General features: G+C 39.5%; 1 protein-coding gene across 2 annotated transcripts in view; it reads right to left on the bottom strand.

Moving 5' to 3' along the window:
- Nucleotides 1-3,394: 3,394 nt before the first annotated feature.
- Nucleotides 3,395-18,495, bottom strand: part of slc6a9 (solute carrier family 6 member 9) — an 81,105-nt gene continuing 66,004 nt past the window's right edge. For both annotated transcript variants that reach the window (XM_039815553.1, XM_039815552.1), the window contains 6 exons: nucleotides 16,611-16,848; nucleotides 14,049-14,183; nucleotides 13,856-13,955; nucleotides 12,173-12,273; nucleotides 10,653-10,823; nucleotides 3,395-8,740 (listed from right to left, as the gene is read on the bottom strand). In XM_039815553.1, coding sequence (XP_039671487.1) covers nucleotides 8,498-8,740; nucleotides 10,653-10,823; nucleotides 12,173-12,273; nucleotides 13,856-13,955; nucleotides 14,049-14,183; nucleotides 16,611-16,848 — 988 coding nt within the window. In that variant the 3' untranslated portion in view covers nucleotides 3,395-8,497. The remainder of the gene's footprint in view (nucleotides 8,741-10,652; nucleotides 10,824-12,172; nucleotides 12,274-13,855; nucleotides 13,956-14,048; nucleotides 14,184-16,610; nucleotides 16,849-18,495) is intronic.

Below are 18,495 nucleotides of genomic sequence, written 5' to 3'. Positions count from 1 at the left end.
TGGGATTTGGCTTCCTGATGTCTCATAGCAGACAGAAAATGCATTGGAAATGGCACAACTAACTTTTTGGATAAACGCGTTACACATTTCTGTAAGATTTAATTTCCGCTCAGGTTTTCTTTTGTATTTATAGTCATATAATAATTTACACGTTTATGTGACATACCTGCAGCATACATATCCTGATAGCCCAGGTTGACCTGAAAACAATGATGTCTATAGCTTGATTGTGCATCACAGGGTTGAGGTTATACAAGCATTATTACACAAGGAAACCAGGCGACTCAAAGATTGGAAAACAATGGCTTAGACCTCATAGCGATAACTAAATCATCATGTTTCCCCCATACTGTTGTATAATAAGTTGCAATAAACATTCATCTTCTCCACAAACAAAATCTCTTCATTATTTTGTGGCAGATATATGCATTTATATTAGCTTTACGGCTTAAGTTGTGGGGAAAAACATGGTATTTGTTTAGCTGCTTTCTGAATGGTCAAATAAAGGTTTCTGTACAAAAAACAGTTTATATTATAGATTGTAGTAGTAATAACCTTGTAGGTATAGTATTGGATTTGAACCTGGAGTATTGGTTTAAAATCCATTATCCTGTGCTGATGCAATGGATGATTTATTTATTTTTTCCAGATTTTGTTTCACTTAATTGTTTAGCTGGTTGTTGTTATTCTTCATATAACAGCCAGAGTTTTCAATGTTCTGGGTACAGTAAGCATCAGGTGCTACTTATCAAACTGTTAATCTCAGTTAGTCAGAGTTTAGTGTTCTGTGTGGACTATATGTTTCAGTAACATTTCCATACTGAAATAAATACTGAATATTTGTATTTGTGTGGCATGAAAACATGCACATTGATTATTGGCACAAATTACTGATTATCAGTGAAAGCAGCTTATAAACATTGAAAGCCTATTTGTATCAGTCTAACCCTGAAAGACAGGACTACCATAAAGCTGCACAAGAAACCGGCTCATGGATTTTTCATTTCAGGTAATTGCCAGCCCCATCTAGTGGGAAAGTCATAACATGACACGGTAGCTGTGTCATGTTATGTACACGGTAACCTTGTGTTGTCTAGTTCAGCATTGACTTACATACAGTATATACTGTAGGGCAGACAAGTGCCGATGATGTGCTGCACTATGTTGAGATAAGTTAATAATGTACATAAAAAATGTACACCTTTTTAGTTGTCTGTCATATTGTTTAGAGTAGTGGTTCCAAACCTGTCAGGACGCCTCCAGTGGGTCACGCACACAACACACACACACGCACACGCACGCACGTGCACACACACACACACACACAATTACATTCCTAGGCAAGTAATAAAAAGTACTCAAGTAGCCTAAAATTAAAATTGCAGATTATTAAAAAATATATACAAAAAGTACAAGTACAAAATAAAACAGCAATGAGAGTAGGAATGTCATTTATTACCTCCACCCCTGTGTGTGCTTCCATTGACACACCTGTAACTCATTTGTGGCATGCCTTGTGCCATTTAACATGAGTGTCTGTATTTCACTTCAACACCCTGATGGAGGCATTTGTTACGACCCCACCTCTGCAGTGCTGCTAACGGAAGCACGTAGGTGTCAGCCATGTCATATTTAAAGCTTTTATAATACTTAGTCAGCACTTCGAGTGCCTGGGCAATTTTCTTTTTCGGACACTGTTTTACTTTAAAGAGAGACCATGCAAACTGTTGCTGAGTTGTGGAAATTACTGGTTAATGCCACAATTTACCTTCATTTCCCAAGATGCTCTTAAGTCAGTTGCTTTACAGACCTATATATATATATATATATATATATATATATATATAAAATGGAATAAAATGCACCGTTGCTCAATTCAATCCGCTTCTACAGCCATACTTGATCTTATATGACCAGTTGCTTATGGTGGCTAATCTTAGCTAAACTTAAAGGAACACGCCGACTTATTGGGAATTTAGCTTATTCCGGAACCCCCAGGTTAGATTAAAGTCGATACATACCCTTCGCATCCCGTGCGTGCTGTAAAGCGTCTGACGGCTCCGCGCGGCATCAGCCCATAACAGAACAGGCAGGTGAATGGTTCCAGTAATCCTACTGCTCGGATAAGTGACAAAATAACGCCAACATGTTCCTATTTACATGTTGTGATTTGTAGAGTCACAGCGTGTACAAAAAACAACGTAACATGAGACACAGCCATCTTCTAACCGTAAACAAACCGGAACTATATTCTCAGGCGGAAGAATATAGTACTTGGGCGGAGTGATATGCTCGCAGCAAGCCTGTCTGAGAATATAGTTCCCGGTTTGTTTACGGTTAGAAGATGGCTGCGTCTCATGTTACGTTGTTTTTGTACACAGTGTGACTTACAAATCACAACATGTAAATAGGAACATGTTGGCGTATTTTGTCACTTTTGTCACAACGGAGCAGTAGGCTAGCTGGAACCAGTTACCTGCAGGATCTGTGCTGGGCTAAGCTAATGCTGGAGCCGGCCAGACAGCGCTACGTTAGCACGCACAGATGATGAGAAGGGTATGTATCGACTTTGTCTTACTCTGGGGGTTACGGTGAATAAGCTAAATTCCCACAAGTCGGCGTTAAAGTATTAAGTGTACAGCTTATATAACAGTGTAAATGTGCTAAAGGCTCAAAATAGCGCCTCAACATACAGCCATTAATGTCGAAACCGGTTAAGATAGCTAATAGCCAGTTTAATTTTCCATAGAGGCGGGCGGTTTTATTTTTAGTATATGCCAAGTTATTTCATGGTCCAGGATATACTGATAATGTTGGGCTTTTTAATTACAATAGGCCCCCACAACATTTATTCACCATACCTAGAGATTGGCATGGTTTTATGCTGGTTAGCCTAATAGCTAGTTTCATTTGCATTGAGAGATGATTTTATGGTAAGTACCCCATGCCAATGTCTAGGTATGGTGAAGGGTATGTGATGATGTGGGGCTATTTTAATTCCAAAGGCCAAGGGAACTTTATCAAGATGCATAGTATCCTGGATCCATGAAATAACTGGCCTTTAAAAATAAAAATCTGCCTGCCTCTATGGGAATTTAACATAGGGGTGTACTCACTTAATACTTTACATTGTAGACAAGTGTAATTTCTTCAGTGTTGTCCCATTAAAATATATAATGAAATATTTACTAAAATATGAGGGGTGTACTCACTTTTGTGAGATACTGTGTGTGTGTGTATATATATATATATATATATATATATAGTTGTGACATTCCAACCGTGTAAATGTAATATATTATCAAATGTATTATATAACATGTTCAGAATTATGCATTGTGAGTGGTATGAAAGCATAAAGAACACCACGAAACACGTGAACACTGCAGCGCACTGATCTTTAAAATAGATTTTATTTACCATTTTGTAATTCAACAGTTTACGATATACGGCTGACAGGACTAAGACATTGCAATGGATTTTGGCCCTAAAGGTTGAAGAACAAGAAGAACAGACATGGTTAGATAGATAGACAGATAGATATGATAGAGGATACCAGAAGAACTGTGTTCTCTTTTCTCACTTGTGCTTTTCCTCTCCACTCCTCCCATGAAAACAATTTACATTGGCATAGCAACAACACGGCATACTGTATGTCCACTGACACTTGGACAGTTTCTTTCAGCCAGACAACTGAAAATAAGACATTATTTACCAAACGTGTTTTCTTTTTTCAAAATGAAAGTGTGAATCATAATTCTAATTATAAGTTTTTTTTACCTGTTGCTTTTACAAAAAAAAGATGTCTTTAAAGTGCTGAAACATAAGATTATGCTTACATGAGCAGTAGTAAGAAATTCAAGAGGTAATGTTCTGCAATTTACAGAGAACCACAGAAACAAGGTAAAATCACAGTTTTGTTTTTTAGTACAGTTGTGCTGTGAATTTTGTATACAAAAATGGTCTGAAACTTCACGTAGTTCACGTTCTTCAACATCAGTGACTTTCTCCACAGCCACTTCGGTGATAGTAGGCAACAGCATATTAGTATATGAAGACATGGGCCAATTATTAACTATTCTCAATCTCGTTTTTTTAGGTTTTCTGGAAGACTAAATTGGTCTTAGTCTTTTTGTAGCCACATAATTGAAGGTTTTACTTTACCAACAAGAGAAATGAATCAAAACGTAATGGTAACTGGACCCTTGCCGGATACATATATGGGATATAACTGTCTAAATTGTCCACATGAAACAATGTTATGTTCCAATATAATGCATCAGAGCAGCACAAGAATGAAAATGTGAGTTAATGGGTCCTGATGCTAATTGAATCTTGGTGGCGGTGTACTTTTGGTGTTTTTAAAAAACATTTTGTAACAACTAGACAGAAAAAGCCAAACTGTTTGTGTTAAGGGCCACAGAATATTAAAGGTAAACAGCGATGTACGACTGTTGGCACTGTACTGTGTAAAATATAGCTTTAGGTTCATGTGTTACTGTCACACATCTGTCATTCTGTCATGTAACTGCAGCCGCCATCTACACCAGAGCTCACCGGAAGAAAAAAAAACAACAACCATTCTTTTGTAGTTCAAGTTTCGATCCAAAGCTTTTTGTTTGGAAATGCTTTTTAAACCTAACTGGCATTATCTTAATTGTTCAATGAATACAACTTAAAAAACAAACCAAAAAAAGTAGTGTCATTTAACATAGGATAAACAACGAGTAAAATCTGATAATACTATAAGTAGTTTTCTTTCTCTTCTTTTAGTACAAAATGTTTTTTCTCTCTTAAAAGATAGACTATATTATAAGCAGAATAAGACTTGGCTAGTTCTGATAGGTTAGAGGTACATTGACATCAATACTGACACTACGCCTGCTCTACATGCAGGCTCAGCAGTAAGAGCTAATCCACTACACACACAGTACACAATACACCTGACGTTGTCTACATTATACTACAAGAAAAATGACAAAAACAAAATGAAACAATACCCACCCTCCCCTGACCCGCAAAAACACACTTACCCACCCTTGAAATAAAAGCAAAGATCAATGCACACATACACACAGTCCGATTATATATTTTTTTTTACAATACTGTACAATGGGAGGAAGAGTTGTGGGGAGATGGCGAGGGTTGGGATATATAGAGAGATAGCATGGTAACATGGTGGCTAAACTTCACTTACTACAGCATGAACGCACGAGACAGGCAACCACAAACAGGAAATGGTCAGAGCTACAAGCTGTCCCAATATAGAGAATAACAACTTCATATTCACCCTTTTCAGCAAACAAAAACCTCATTTAGAAAGTGTAACGCTCCTTGAATCAGGGTTTCTACTCAAAAGAAGCAACGCAATTTATTTAGATTAGTAGATGGAGAAAATGTATTGCTTCTTGAGCACCTGGTTTTGCAGTAATTTAATTAATAGTAAACACTTTTACATAATACATTGGTATTAGGAATGATACTATAAAAATTATTTAGGAATAAACCTAAACCAGAAGGTAAAAACAGACCGCTAACTACCAACCAAAGCTACAATTCTCCATCTACATCAATAGCCAGTATATGTTTCTATAGAATATAAATAAAAAGCCTGTTAGAAACCTGGGCAGAAATGTGTGCTTGTTTTAGAACACTCACTGTGCTTATCATGATTACGTTCACTATATTTAAACTTCTGTGCTCAGCAGTGACCTCTATCATTGTTGCTTGTTTTGACATTTAACATTTTGTAGTGTTTGTTGGGCTTTTTGTATTTAATTCACAGTTACACCTCTGTTGTGCCTTTACTAACCTGAGTGTCAGCATCACCCCGTCTTAGTGGAGCAACTGCACTGTTAAAAATCACTCTCCTCTTCTAAGGACATGTGTTTTGGGGCATCAGTGGTGAAAAAATGTGCAGTTGTGCTTTCAATACTTCAGAAAATTGTCAGAAAGCGTATCAAAGAAAGATAAAAACGTTAATTTTTGAGCGTCAGAGATGCTGAAGGCAGATTTTGTTACCTTAGAAATGTCAGGCTAGCCGTTTCCCCCGTCTCCTCTTTTTATGCTAAGCTAACCAGGTGCCGTCTCCAGCTTCACATTTATCGTACACACATGCAAGTGGTATCAATCTTCTCAGCTAATCTTGTAGCGCATAAGAGTATTTCACAAAATATTAAACTATTCCTTTAAGGTTCTCCACATATGCTGTATACAATTTTGTCTGAATAAGTTCCATGCTCATTGGGGTATCATAGCCTTCTAGTTCTCCAAACGTCTTTGATATAATTGATGATTTGACAGCTCACAAAACGTAGAAAAACTACCACGTGAGGAAACATTACAGCCAGACCAGATGCAATCCCAAAAAATCCTTCCTGTCTGTGAGGCTAAAAGCATCTCGCTTCCTCCTGAACATGTGCCCAACAAAGCATCTCAGAATGAAAATACAAAAGGAACACGTGATCTTCACACAGCGGTCTAGATGACAAAAAACAAAAAATAAAATTGTATATTTGTTCTGTATTAAGACCTCCATAAACTTCTGTGACCACACTATTACAAATAGTCCTTTCCAATCAGACACTTTTGGGAAACCCAACCCTGCATGCTTAAAGAGACCCCTCTCTGTCCTATCTCACACACTCCAACAAACAACAACAACAAATCAAGTCACATATAAGGAATGGTAAACATGGTTAATTATGATTCAGTAGTTTTTATTTTTTTGTACAAAATAAACATATGCTGTCTTTATATTTATTTACTAAGTTACTTTACAATAATGAGAGGTAAAAAGGAGAATTCTACAGAAAGAACTATACTATACAGCTACATTTAAATCTACATAATTCATTTAAGATTTGTATTCTGTATTCTTCTGGAAACAAGCTGCATCTCTTTTGCTTTCTGTCTCTCCGCCAGTCACAGCACAGCTTGGCTCAGAGCTTTTAAAATAAATGCCTGTAAATACATTAAAAGGTCCCACTGACTGTAAGAGACTGACACAATACCAGTCTTTCTGAGATGTACAGTATTTATGTTACCAAAAATATGTGCAGGTCTCAGGTAACTCAGGTAATGATTTTGGTAACATGCCTTAATTAATGGGGCAGATTGCTACGACCCACGGGAGACACAGACTACGACACAATACGATCCTCTCACTAGCTACGTCCTCTAGCCCAGATCCTCCTTCATAGACTACATCCCAAGATGCATTTCACTCAAAAAAGAATGCCTGGAAGACTTAAGGAGAGATGGCACTTCAATATACAGAGTTGCATCCACTTGTTTTGTGTGTACAGGTATGTGTAGGTGTTGACAACAGGGAAAGTTAGGTGGTTTCGGTCCCTATAATCTTAACAGGCCACCTTTAGTCAAGACAAGGTTTCCACAGGCAAGGAAACCACAGAGTTTAATTTCACTTGGACCCTGAGAAATGGATCTCTTCAGTTAAAGAACCGGAAGCAAATGCTTTTGCGTGTGTGTGTGTCCATGTGTGTGTGTTTGTGTGTGTGTGGGAATACAAAAGTATGTGTGAGGCAGAGAGCGTAGAACGGTTTAAGTTCACTGATATTTCTCTGTTGAGTTTTCAAAGTTTAAGCAGCTTTAGTGGAAAAAAAAAAGTTACAAATGGAGAAAATTTCCACCGAAAATCAGCCCTAACTGTCAGTCACCATCTCAGGTGTTAAATATGTGTGCTCTGTAGAACTTTCTTTTAAAGAAGCAGCATAAAATAACAACAGGCTTAGTCTTAAGCTGAGATCAACTATAGTTGAGGTCACTGTGTGCTGTAAAATGTACAATAATGTGAGTGTATGGGTGTGAATGAGTGTATCCGCCTCTTCCAGCGTCATCAAACTGTAAATGGCCAGCTCAGGCACAGTTCACCCTGCTCCTCTTTATTACAGCACCACTGTGTATCGCATCACAAGTCTCCAGATGTCAAATCACTGCTGCTAGAAAGTCACCAATCCAAAACCGACCCAGCTATCAGAACAAAGGAGAACAGTGTGTGTGTGTCTCAATGTTGCTGCATGCAGAAAACAAACGCATGCAGCTTCAAAATCTACTGTATCTCTAACTGCATATGAAGATGACATATACAAGTTTTACAAAAAATGAAAGGATAAACAAACTGCATTATTAAATTATCTGTAACAAATTAACAACACACACACACACACACACACACACACACACACACACACACACACACACACACACACACACACACACACACACACACACACACACCTTTTGGATGATGACCCAATTTTTTTCTTCCTTTCGTTTTTTCTTCTTCGTTTTATCGAGAGACAACACACAGATAGATAGAAGAGGTTAGGATAGATATAATAAGCCCTTACAATATGTAAAGGTCTCCAGCGAATGGGATCTCCCCCACAGAGGACTGTGGGAAAGTGGGGTGAGGATGGAGGAGAAGGGAGGAAGAGAAGAAAAAGATGGTGGGGCTGACAGACCGGGGTGCCGTCTATGCGCTGGGGTTGGGGTTGTTGTGTGTGTTGGTGGAGCCGTTGCTTCCCTGGATGGTGAGGCTGATCTCATCCTTCCTCTCCTTCTCCTCGTCCTTCTCCTCGTCCTTCAGCTCCTCCTTCTCCTTGAGGGGACGAGCCTCCACAGTGTCTTCGGAGGCCATGGGGGCGTAGCGGCCTGTCCGGTGCTCCTGCAGGGCGGGGCCCCACTTTGGATCTGCCATGCAAGCGAACTTCAACCGCTGAGATGGAAAGAGAAAGAGGGACACGCCATTTAGAGCAGCCTCAATATGACGGGAAACTTTAGGGGTGAGTCCAAAGAGATTTATGAGCGGGTCTGAATCAAATCAACTCAAGACTACGCTGGAAGAACAATGTTAAAATTACCAGTTCACGCATTCATGATGTAAATGTAAATGTAGCTCAGCGTAAATTCTGTCAGGGAGACTCCTCTTAATTTGCCTCTCTTCTCTTTACCTGATCAGCTGGGAAGTGGGTGTTATGGTTCTGTATACCAATTAGAATTTGGCACTTATGTTCTAACCAATCACAGCAGACTACCTGGTTTTAAATCTGTTCTCTCTCCTGCTTCTGTCAGTTGTATTTTCAGACAAGAGTGCGACCGGCCGCCTCCAGGCCTTTTTGACGGTGTTGTCGGTCTTCTCCCGGCTGACGGCTCCTTCTCTCGTCTTCGGTTTTTATCACCACCACCAGTGTCTAGTTTCCATTGGGGGATGTGTTTGGTTTTCCTAACCATTAGATTTGTATAGATACCCCTTTACAATGGAGGCTAATCTCCAAATAATTATGTGTACTTACTTGGTTATATCTTATATATCTTATATCTTAAACGTTGCATATCTGCAACGGAGTCTCTCCTGATTGAACTACAAATAGCAGCTCCAAAAACACTTGATGAAAAATGTCAATAGTTAAAGCCGTATTCATTGACTGACATTCAACGGATTTCCGCCTCTCAACATCAACTGACACTTTAGCTATTTACATTTCTTACTCATCAACAGACATTTTGACGGCTTTCAGCTCTTACTTGTCAACTGTTCAACTATGTTCAGCCTTTATATATATATATATATATATATATATATATAGACAATTCAACTGCCCACAGGGCTTCAAACAAAACTTTTTTGACTTATTTTTGACTAATACATTTTTCATATTATTTTCACAAACTTGCTTTTGGCTCTTACACTTCAGACACTTCCAACATTTTCAGTATGCACCCAATTTTCAGTTTAAGTGAGTAAATATTTTCTAGTTAATATTAACATTATGATGGAATGCATTCTATTCATGTGTGTTCTCAATTCAAGGGCAAATTACTGGGGAACTCTCTCTTTATGTGTGCAATGAAAAATGATTGGTCAGGATTTTCAAACTCCTGTTTTCAAGCTAAATTCAGCCATACGTGTGAAATCCTTTCCTACTAATCAGCAGATGGTGTTTAGCTAGACTACATATTACCAAGTAATGCAAGAAACAGGACTTCTTCAATACAGGAAATATATATATAATCACAAAAATGTAAAGAGGAGTTAAATAAGTAAATTTACAAATTATGTTTTGATTACATAGTTTGCTGACATGTAGCCATGGCTCAACACTGACAAGATTGAGCTGCTCTTCCTTCCAGGGAAGGTCGCTCCCATCCATGACCTGTCCATCACTATTGAGAACTCTGCGGGGTCCCTGACTCGGACTGCAAGGAACCTGGGTGTGGTACTGGATGACCAGCTGTTTTTCGTACATCTCTGTGTTGTAGAGATGTTAGTTGCTCCTGTAGATTTATTCTCCACAACATCAGGAGGATACATCCATTCCTCACCCAGGAGGAGGCGCAGGTTCTGGTCCAAACTCTTGTCGTCTGGCTCCTGGCTGGTGTGCCTGCATGTGCCATCCGACCTCAGCAGCTCATCCTGAATGCAGCAGCCCAGCCGTGCACTCTGCTACTGCCAATCGCCTTGCTACTTCCTCACTACGAAGGGGGCCCAGCTACCACTCAACAAAGCCATGGCTGTTTGCTGCCCTGGCTCCACAAGGAGCTCCCCACTGACATCAGGAAAGCAGAAACCCAGACAGACTATACTCACAGACTATAAACTAAAATAAATAAATAAAAATACTTTGTACCTCTCTGAAGGTGGCTCCTGGGGACCTTGAGATCTTGTAGAGGGCATAGATGGGTATGCAGACCACGGAGGACAGAGCCATGGAGAAGCCGATAGCCAGAGACCAGCCGGGATACACGTAGTTATTGTACTTGATGGGCTTGTACTGGATCACTGTGAAGATCAGGATGAACTACACGGAAGAAGAGAGAGGGTGAATGAGTAAGGGCCTTTATGATTTAGAGCAGGTGCTAAAAAAAGCTAATGAAAATTAAACTTTATTTAAAAACACAAAAGAGGGAACTAGAAATATATGTTGAAATGTTGTTCTTCAATATGTGTTATTCACATCCAATATACTATGACAAAAAATTAACATGATGTTGCATTCTATTTTATCAATTTAACAATATTCATGAAAAAAAAATGAAGATATAGCACAATAATTAGTGTTAAATCATTAAGGTTTCCCCATCCTGGTTTACCTTTCACAGTAGCTTGATTCTCGCTATATCACGAGATCAAGCAAGAATAGCGGGATCACATATCACATGAAAATCCATCTTGCCAGGCTTCGAGTAATGCATTTGTGTCTGAACTACCAGCTTACAGAACCAGTCAGTGTCTGGTGAGGAGCTGCCGGCAGCTACGGGTGTGGTTTAGGTGTGACGGCCGCGACTTTTCGTTTAAAACAACAATGGTGGACGCGATAGACAGACGGTTCATTCAATCACCTGCCAGGTATTTGTTGATTTTTTCAAACGGTTTCCAATGATGGCTTCTCAGATGGTTATGTGTAACAAACCATCTAGCTCATCAGGTTACATCCTGGATACAATTAGTCCAAACAAATGGCTGCTGTTTCTATGGTCAAAATAAAAAACATGACTTTCCTGTACAGCAGATCAGTTATCCACAAGAAACCTGCATTAACGCAGTACAGGTGAAACCACTATAGACATCAGTACAACACACGTTTGTTTTTATTTAAAAGTTGCAGATAATTATGATTATAAATCATGACTGTTGCCAACAGCAGTGAGTTTAGTCACAGTTTTGGCTAAGGCCCTATAGAGCAGGGCATTCATCTGCATAGTGAACTGAAAGAGAGAACAAAAGTGCCTGAAATCTGACCAGTAATCCACAACAATGAATTTCTTGGTTGGCCCAGCAGCTTAGTGGACTAATGCGCCTGCTTGGGAAATACCATTGATAGCAGCTGCATGTGTCCATTTTCCAGTCAGAAAGATTTGCTTTTAGAGGTTTTAATTGGAAACAAAGCCAACAGTAGCCAAACAGATTAGTGTTGATGGCAGCTCAAATGTAGGTCAGACCCCTCACAATGTGTCAGAACCACAGGAAAGTTTTAGAACCTTACACTGAACGCTTTCAGATCTCTACATCCACATCTTCGTTTTTTGCGTTAATGTTTCAGGAGGCGAGAAGATTTATGTGCCATTGTTACATTTTGATTACAGGTTCAATCACTTATGACCCAGATCAGCAGGTGTGTTTGTATGTGTGTGTGTGTGTGTCACTTACAGAGATAATGAGGGGGGAGATGAATCTCCAGCAAACTTTGAAGAAGAGAGGAGGAGGGAAGCCCAGCATCATCTCAACGTCTTTAAAGTAGTTCCTGTAGCCTGCAATCAACACAAACAGTTATCCAGGAAAGTCCAAACTATTGCATCAAAGTTTAAAGTCTGATCGGTTATTTTGCATTTTAATAATAACATACAATCCTCGTCAGTCTGTGATTTTAATATATCCTGGGAGAGATTTTTGTGACCGACTGTTTCCATGTTTATTTCTACTTAAGTTTTTGACCTAGGATGCAGCTGAGGAGCAGGGGGGGGCCCCAGGTTGGCTAGATTTTAAAAAAGGTTATTCACTTCAGACAGATTGATTTGTGCAAAACTAAGTCTCCCATATCCAATGATGTTATGGGAGAACCCCCTCAGTTAGTACCATGCCACAAAGCCATTTTTAATTTAGAGATTGATTCATCTAAAAGCTGGAAGGCAAGAAATCATGTGTCTGCTCAGAAGTGTCTCCCAGATGTGCGGCTGCCTTTTGGTTAAGGTGACAGGGAAGAGTCTTACTACTTTCCACATAGGGCATGCAATCTGTATGGCCATCAGGATTTACAGAAATCAAACATAAGTGTTATTTTATGAAGCCTTGGTATAAAATTCCATTGTTCCGTTTTGGTGCATCACTGGCATTCTTTTTATATTGGATTAGATTGTGGGTCTGTCGCCAAATTGTTCTGATTTTAATTCACTCCAGACTGAACTGAAGAGAAACTGACACAAAGCATGTGTAATAACAAAGCTAAAAAAAAAGCCCATTAATATTGTCTTTTAATATGCACTCAGCAACAACACCATACATCATTTTAATATGAATCCTGTATATGTGCCTGAATAAAAAGACATTGCTGTTTTATCTTAGGGTTATGGTATGTGTGTTTTTGTCTGCAGTTTCTTGCAGCGTCAAAATGTGTGTCCATAGAAAGGGGGCCCCTAACTATCTTAGTCTGCCACTGTAGGTGTATTGATGTGCAGCTGAAGAAAAGATTTTTCTGGTAAAGCAGCGCATAATGAAAACATGTCCGAAGGCAGCCATCTGTGGTCTCTGTTGATGCTTATAAAAAACAGTTGAAGACTCACTTGTTTAAACTGGCTTTTGACTCAGGTTTGTAATTTTGTGTTATCAAGTCTTTTTCATTTGTATTATATTGGGATTTTATTTATTTTTTGCTTGCTCATTTCATGGTTTGGGTCTTATTTTAACAATTGTATCATGTGAAGCACTTTGTGACTGTCTGTGAAAGGTGCTATATCAAATAAACATTATTATTATTATTATTATTATTATTATTATTATTATGTGTGCTGGCCTGTTTAGCCTGCCTTTGACATTTAGCGCTGATGTTCTGGTGACAGAAAATGTTTCTGCTTTCAGACTCGATTATAACTGTGCTGAAACTATCTCTTTGTGAAATCATTATGTCTAGGTATAGCAAAACATTTACAGAGATAAGAAAAGTAGACTGCGAAACCAGAAATAAAACCTAAATTGCAAAGCACAAAGTCAATATATTTTCACAGTAATGATAATGTGCCATATCACTTTTTTACCTTTTAAAAAATGTGAGGTTCATGTCATGAATTCACATGAGAGCAAACAAAAACAACATATTTAGTCTATTTGTCTCCTTACCATAAACATACATAACGCAGATGCACATGATGCAGGAGATGATGACCAGAGAGAAACTAGCAGCATAGTTGTCCATCAGTAACAACCAATAGATTCCTGCCTGCACACATTAAACAGAGAATGAGAAAACCACCATGAGAAAAAAAAAACAAGTTGCTTTCAAAGACACGATCTGCATGTGTCTGGGACTTACCTGTGTCGTTAGTGGCACTCCAAGTAAGAATCCAACTACGGCCACTGACAGTGTGACAACCGTCTTGTTCCGGATGATCCAGTCCGTACCGATCTCATCAACAACAGCCGTCACCAGGGTCTCCAGCAGACAGAACTACGAAAACAGAAGCGAAGGGTTTGGGAATTTAATGAAATGAGAGATAAGATTGGACAGTTGCAAAAATGTCTTTATATATGATGAAAACAAGGGTACCAGGAGTCTTGACAGATTATTTTAGTAGAGGGTTTTACACAATAGGGGAGTAATAACATAATTTAAAGTAGAAAGCATGAAGTCTTAAAAGGTAAATGTTCCGGTTCCACATAAAATGTCCAGTAGATTTATCCTTTCTATACGAACTTTAACTAAGATGCTTTACTGCTCATTTCCTGTGAGCGGCTACATATTTATCGTCTACACAGTAAGTTTCATCACTTTTGTAGCACAATGCGTATGCATTCCACCAAATACTTTAAAGGTGCTCTAAGCGATGTCACACGTTTTTTAAGGCTATGACATTTTCTGTTACATACAGCAAACATCTCCTCACTATCCGCTAGCTGCCTGTCCCCAGAACACACTGTAATAAAACGCAGCCTCTCTAGACAGCCCAGGCTCCACAAACAGCAACAAAAACAAACTGCACCAACCTGCACCACGAACCATAACAAAAAGTGTTCCAGCCAATAACCGACACGCGCGTGGAAGAGGGGACGGGATGAGGAGGAGGGAGGGGCGTGTTAGCCTCGTTTTGTTTGAAAATATTTTGAACGTCAACAAGAAGTGACGTCACCCAACATCGCTTAGAGCACCTTTAAAGAGGAAAAATATGCATTAAAGGTCCCATGACATGGTGCTCTTTGGATGCTTTTGTATAGACCTTAGTGGTCCCCGGATACTGTATCTGAAGTCTCTTTCCCGAAATTCAGCCTTGGTGCAGAATTACAGCCTCATGAAGTGAAATTTTCATTCCATGGGACCTTTAATCTGTGGGTAGGGTGTAGCAAAAATAATTCCAATTCCAGGCATGTAAGTGGTTGGTCATTGGTCAAGAATAAAAGGCCTTTAAATCTATACTGGCTAATACATTATAACAACAGTCTACAGCCATGCTAAAAGCCCTGCAAGGCACAGTATTGCTTTGGGCTAATTGCTAATGGTAGCATGCTGCCAAGTTCACCAGACAGTGCAAACATGTTTATGTTTAGAAGGGATACTATGTTCACCATCTCATTTAGAATGTTAGCATGCTTACATTTGCTAGCACTAAACACAAAGTACAGGTGAGGCTGAGTGTCATTTGTTTTGCAGGTATTTGACCTTAAACCAAAGTATTGGACAAAATACAAGTTTGACCTGATGATGGCGCTAGATGAAAAGTCAGAGGTTCAGTGATTACAATTCAAGCTGAGGAAGAATATTATGCCAAATGTCATAGCAATCCATCCAGTAGTTGACAAATTGGTGTCGCTAAAGGAAAAATGAAGATCACTAAGTCAATAAGGTTTATCCTTTGTGACTATGAATATCTGTATAACGTGTAGCAATCCATCTTAGTAGATGAGATTTCACTGGATAAGTGAAAACTTTGACCTATTGGTAGCGCTAGATGAACAGTCAAGGGATCCCCAATGCAATAGAAATCATCATCTGGGGACCATGAATGTCTGTACCCATTTCCACGTCAGTCCATCTAATAGTTATCGAGATCATTCAGTCAAGGTAAAAAAAGTGGACGACCAACAGACACCGCCATCCTTAAAGGGGCTTCTTCTGGGCTCTTTTTACTTGACTCAACATAGTCTATGTAAAATATCTGCGACAACCATGGATATTGTGCTGTTGATGTAAACCGGTGATGAAAATACAAAAAAAGCAACAAGCCAACATTGGGAAAATATTGCATACCACTTGAAACATTTGGTCTGTGTGAAACCAAGAAAAAAATAAAAAATAAAATAAAAAGAGTCACCAAGAACCAGTGATAAATAGTACCTGGCCTACAGATTGACTTGAGCTGCATGAAATCCGCTACCATTGACCATACATTTTCAAACTATAAACACATCTGCAGACATAGATCAGGTCTAATCCTGAGTTCATGAAGCATGCAACTCCTGTCAGTTCCAGTGAGTTCACTTGGCCCATTTACAGCATCCACATGCACAACAACTACGGACTGAAGATAACATCCGTGCATCCTTTTTAAGATAGAAATCTGTCAATCTTCACAGTGGGGCATGTAAACTGGAAATCAAGTGAATTTGACAATGTCCCAGTTACAATCAATATAAGACACAATCTATAAATTGGGTCTACAGTCTATACTTATACACAGATGGTGAATGACACAGATGAGCATGAACGCCACAAATACATACAAAAAGTAAACAATCTCGCACTCATCATCATATTTACCCCAAACATGAATCACAATGTCACACACGTAATTCACATTTTAAGTGTTGATGCCATTAGTATGGTATTTTAGATTTGGATGCAAGCCCAGCCGGTATGTAGAGTACAGTTTTCCAGCCTCACCTGAGTCCCCAGTCCTAGGAGGATGAGCATGAAGAAGAAGAGCAGTGACCAGAGTGGTGAGATGGGGAGCAAAGTGAGGGCTTCTGGGTAGGCCACAAAGGCCAGGCCCGGGCCGTGGTCAGCCACCTCTGACACAGGGACGTTCAGGTTGTGTGCCATGAAGCCCAGGATGGAGAAAATGACAAAGCCGGCATACACGCTGGTCGCACAGTTGGTTACACTGATGATGATGCTGTCTCTGTATGTAGAAGAGAGAAGAAAAAACATGTTGGGGAGATAATTCAACTGCTGCAACTGCATCATTCAAAGGCAACCTCTGAGTACATTTTCATCATTATCAAATCATTACCAAACATAAAGCAAGCTTTTTACTATCCTTAAATACTCAATTGTATGCAGGTTAAAAGAGAAACAATTCTTAATGGCAACAACAAAAGTGTTTATATGTGAAATCCATAAGCCATAGATCCATAGAAAAATAAGGTGAAATCTATGAACTAATGCTGTGATTGCTCAACAAAACAGCAGCAGAGAAGTCAGAAGAGAGCGCACAAACTACAGTTAGAATGTGTTGAGTGTTGATGTCCCCAGAATGTGATCTCACAGAGACTTAGTATCACTATTGATAGGATTTTGATAAAAACAATGTATAGACTCATACAAAAGTATTCCATCTCAATCATCAATTATGACCCACTAGAAGTGTATGGTGGTATCTGTATTTGCAGAGACCCTGCCCTCTGCCTGGATCTTCTTACGTTGCTGTGTTCGGGATGTTTGTAATTGCTAGAATTTCATAAAATCGAAAGAGAAATGTACAAAACGTGGACATGGGTTTGTTAGTCCAGGAGTTTATGATTTAATTCACATTTAGATTACATTAATAGCAGAGAAAGCTCAGATTAAGTCATCTTTTACCCTTAACAGATCTGTGCTGAGCTGACTTCACTCCCTCTGAGTCAAGTTGATTTTGACTCAGATGAACGCAGTAGTGTCGAAACATGAGTTTCTTTGTGCTATAAAAGGATACAAAACAGTGTGCTCCGGTTCCTTTCTTCCCTAAAAGTTTGCTGTCCTTGACTGATCTTGCATGCTGCTATAGGATGCGAGGAGAACACCTTTTTATCTTTACTCTCCCTGACTCAAACTTGGGCTTTGTTCAGATTCAACAAGGGAATTATGTGATCGCACAGTGCTTTGTTTTCACACACATTTCCCGTTAAGAGTTATCACAGAGGACCAGTCCCTTTCTCCTCACAAAGCGCCAGCAAGGCCTGCTCAGTCCTACACTCTCTGCACTTCTGCATGTGCACCAATCGGTGGTGTTGCAGGAGTGCAGAGAGCGACTCCGCAGGGACGGAGCTGCAGAACACAAGCTGATTAGGCCGCCGTACAGCTGTGTGCGCAGATAGCACAACCTCAAGCTCCTGACAGAGGGACAAATTATCTTCAGCCTTTCTCCTCGCCACTCCCTCACTGTCAGCATGTGTGTGTGGACAAGCTCAGGAGAGTAAATGACATCTCTTCCTTTCCTTATCGCCTCCTCTGTCCCCTTTCCTTCATCTTAACCTTCTCCTTGGACTCTCACTTGCTTTCTTGGCGTTAAAGCACAGCGCAACGAGCCTCTTAACACAAGTCCAAAAAAAGCATTATCTCTGTCCCTCCTCCTGTCCTACCTTATCTCACCTTCCCCCCTCCTTCTCTTTTTAGACCTGTAGCCTTGAATTTGCCTTCTGACTATTTTACCCTCCTCCTCATCTCACTTTCTCCATCACTCTCCAGCCCGGACTCATTACAGGAGTTGTAGTCTATATCCACGTCGTTCCACTTGGTTAACTATGGTTAACTGCTCCTCAGATCTCTGCAGGGTAAATCCAGACAGCTA

The sequence above is a fragment of the Perca fluviatilis genome, chromosome 11 (genome assembly GCF_010015445.1).
Source record: "Perca fluviatilis chromosome 11, GENO_Pfluv_1.0, whole genome shotgun sequence".
NCBI lineage: Eukaryota > Metazoa > Chordata > Actinopteri > Perciformes > Percidae > Perca > Perca fluviatilis.
Note: the sequence above shows the minus strand (reverse complement) of the source record. Positions and strands in the feature narration are given on the sequence as shown.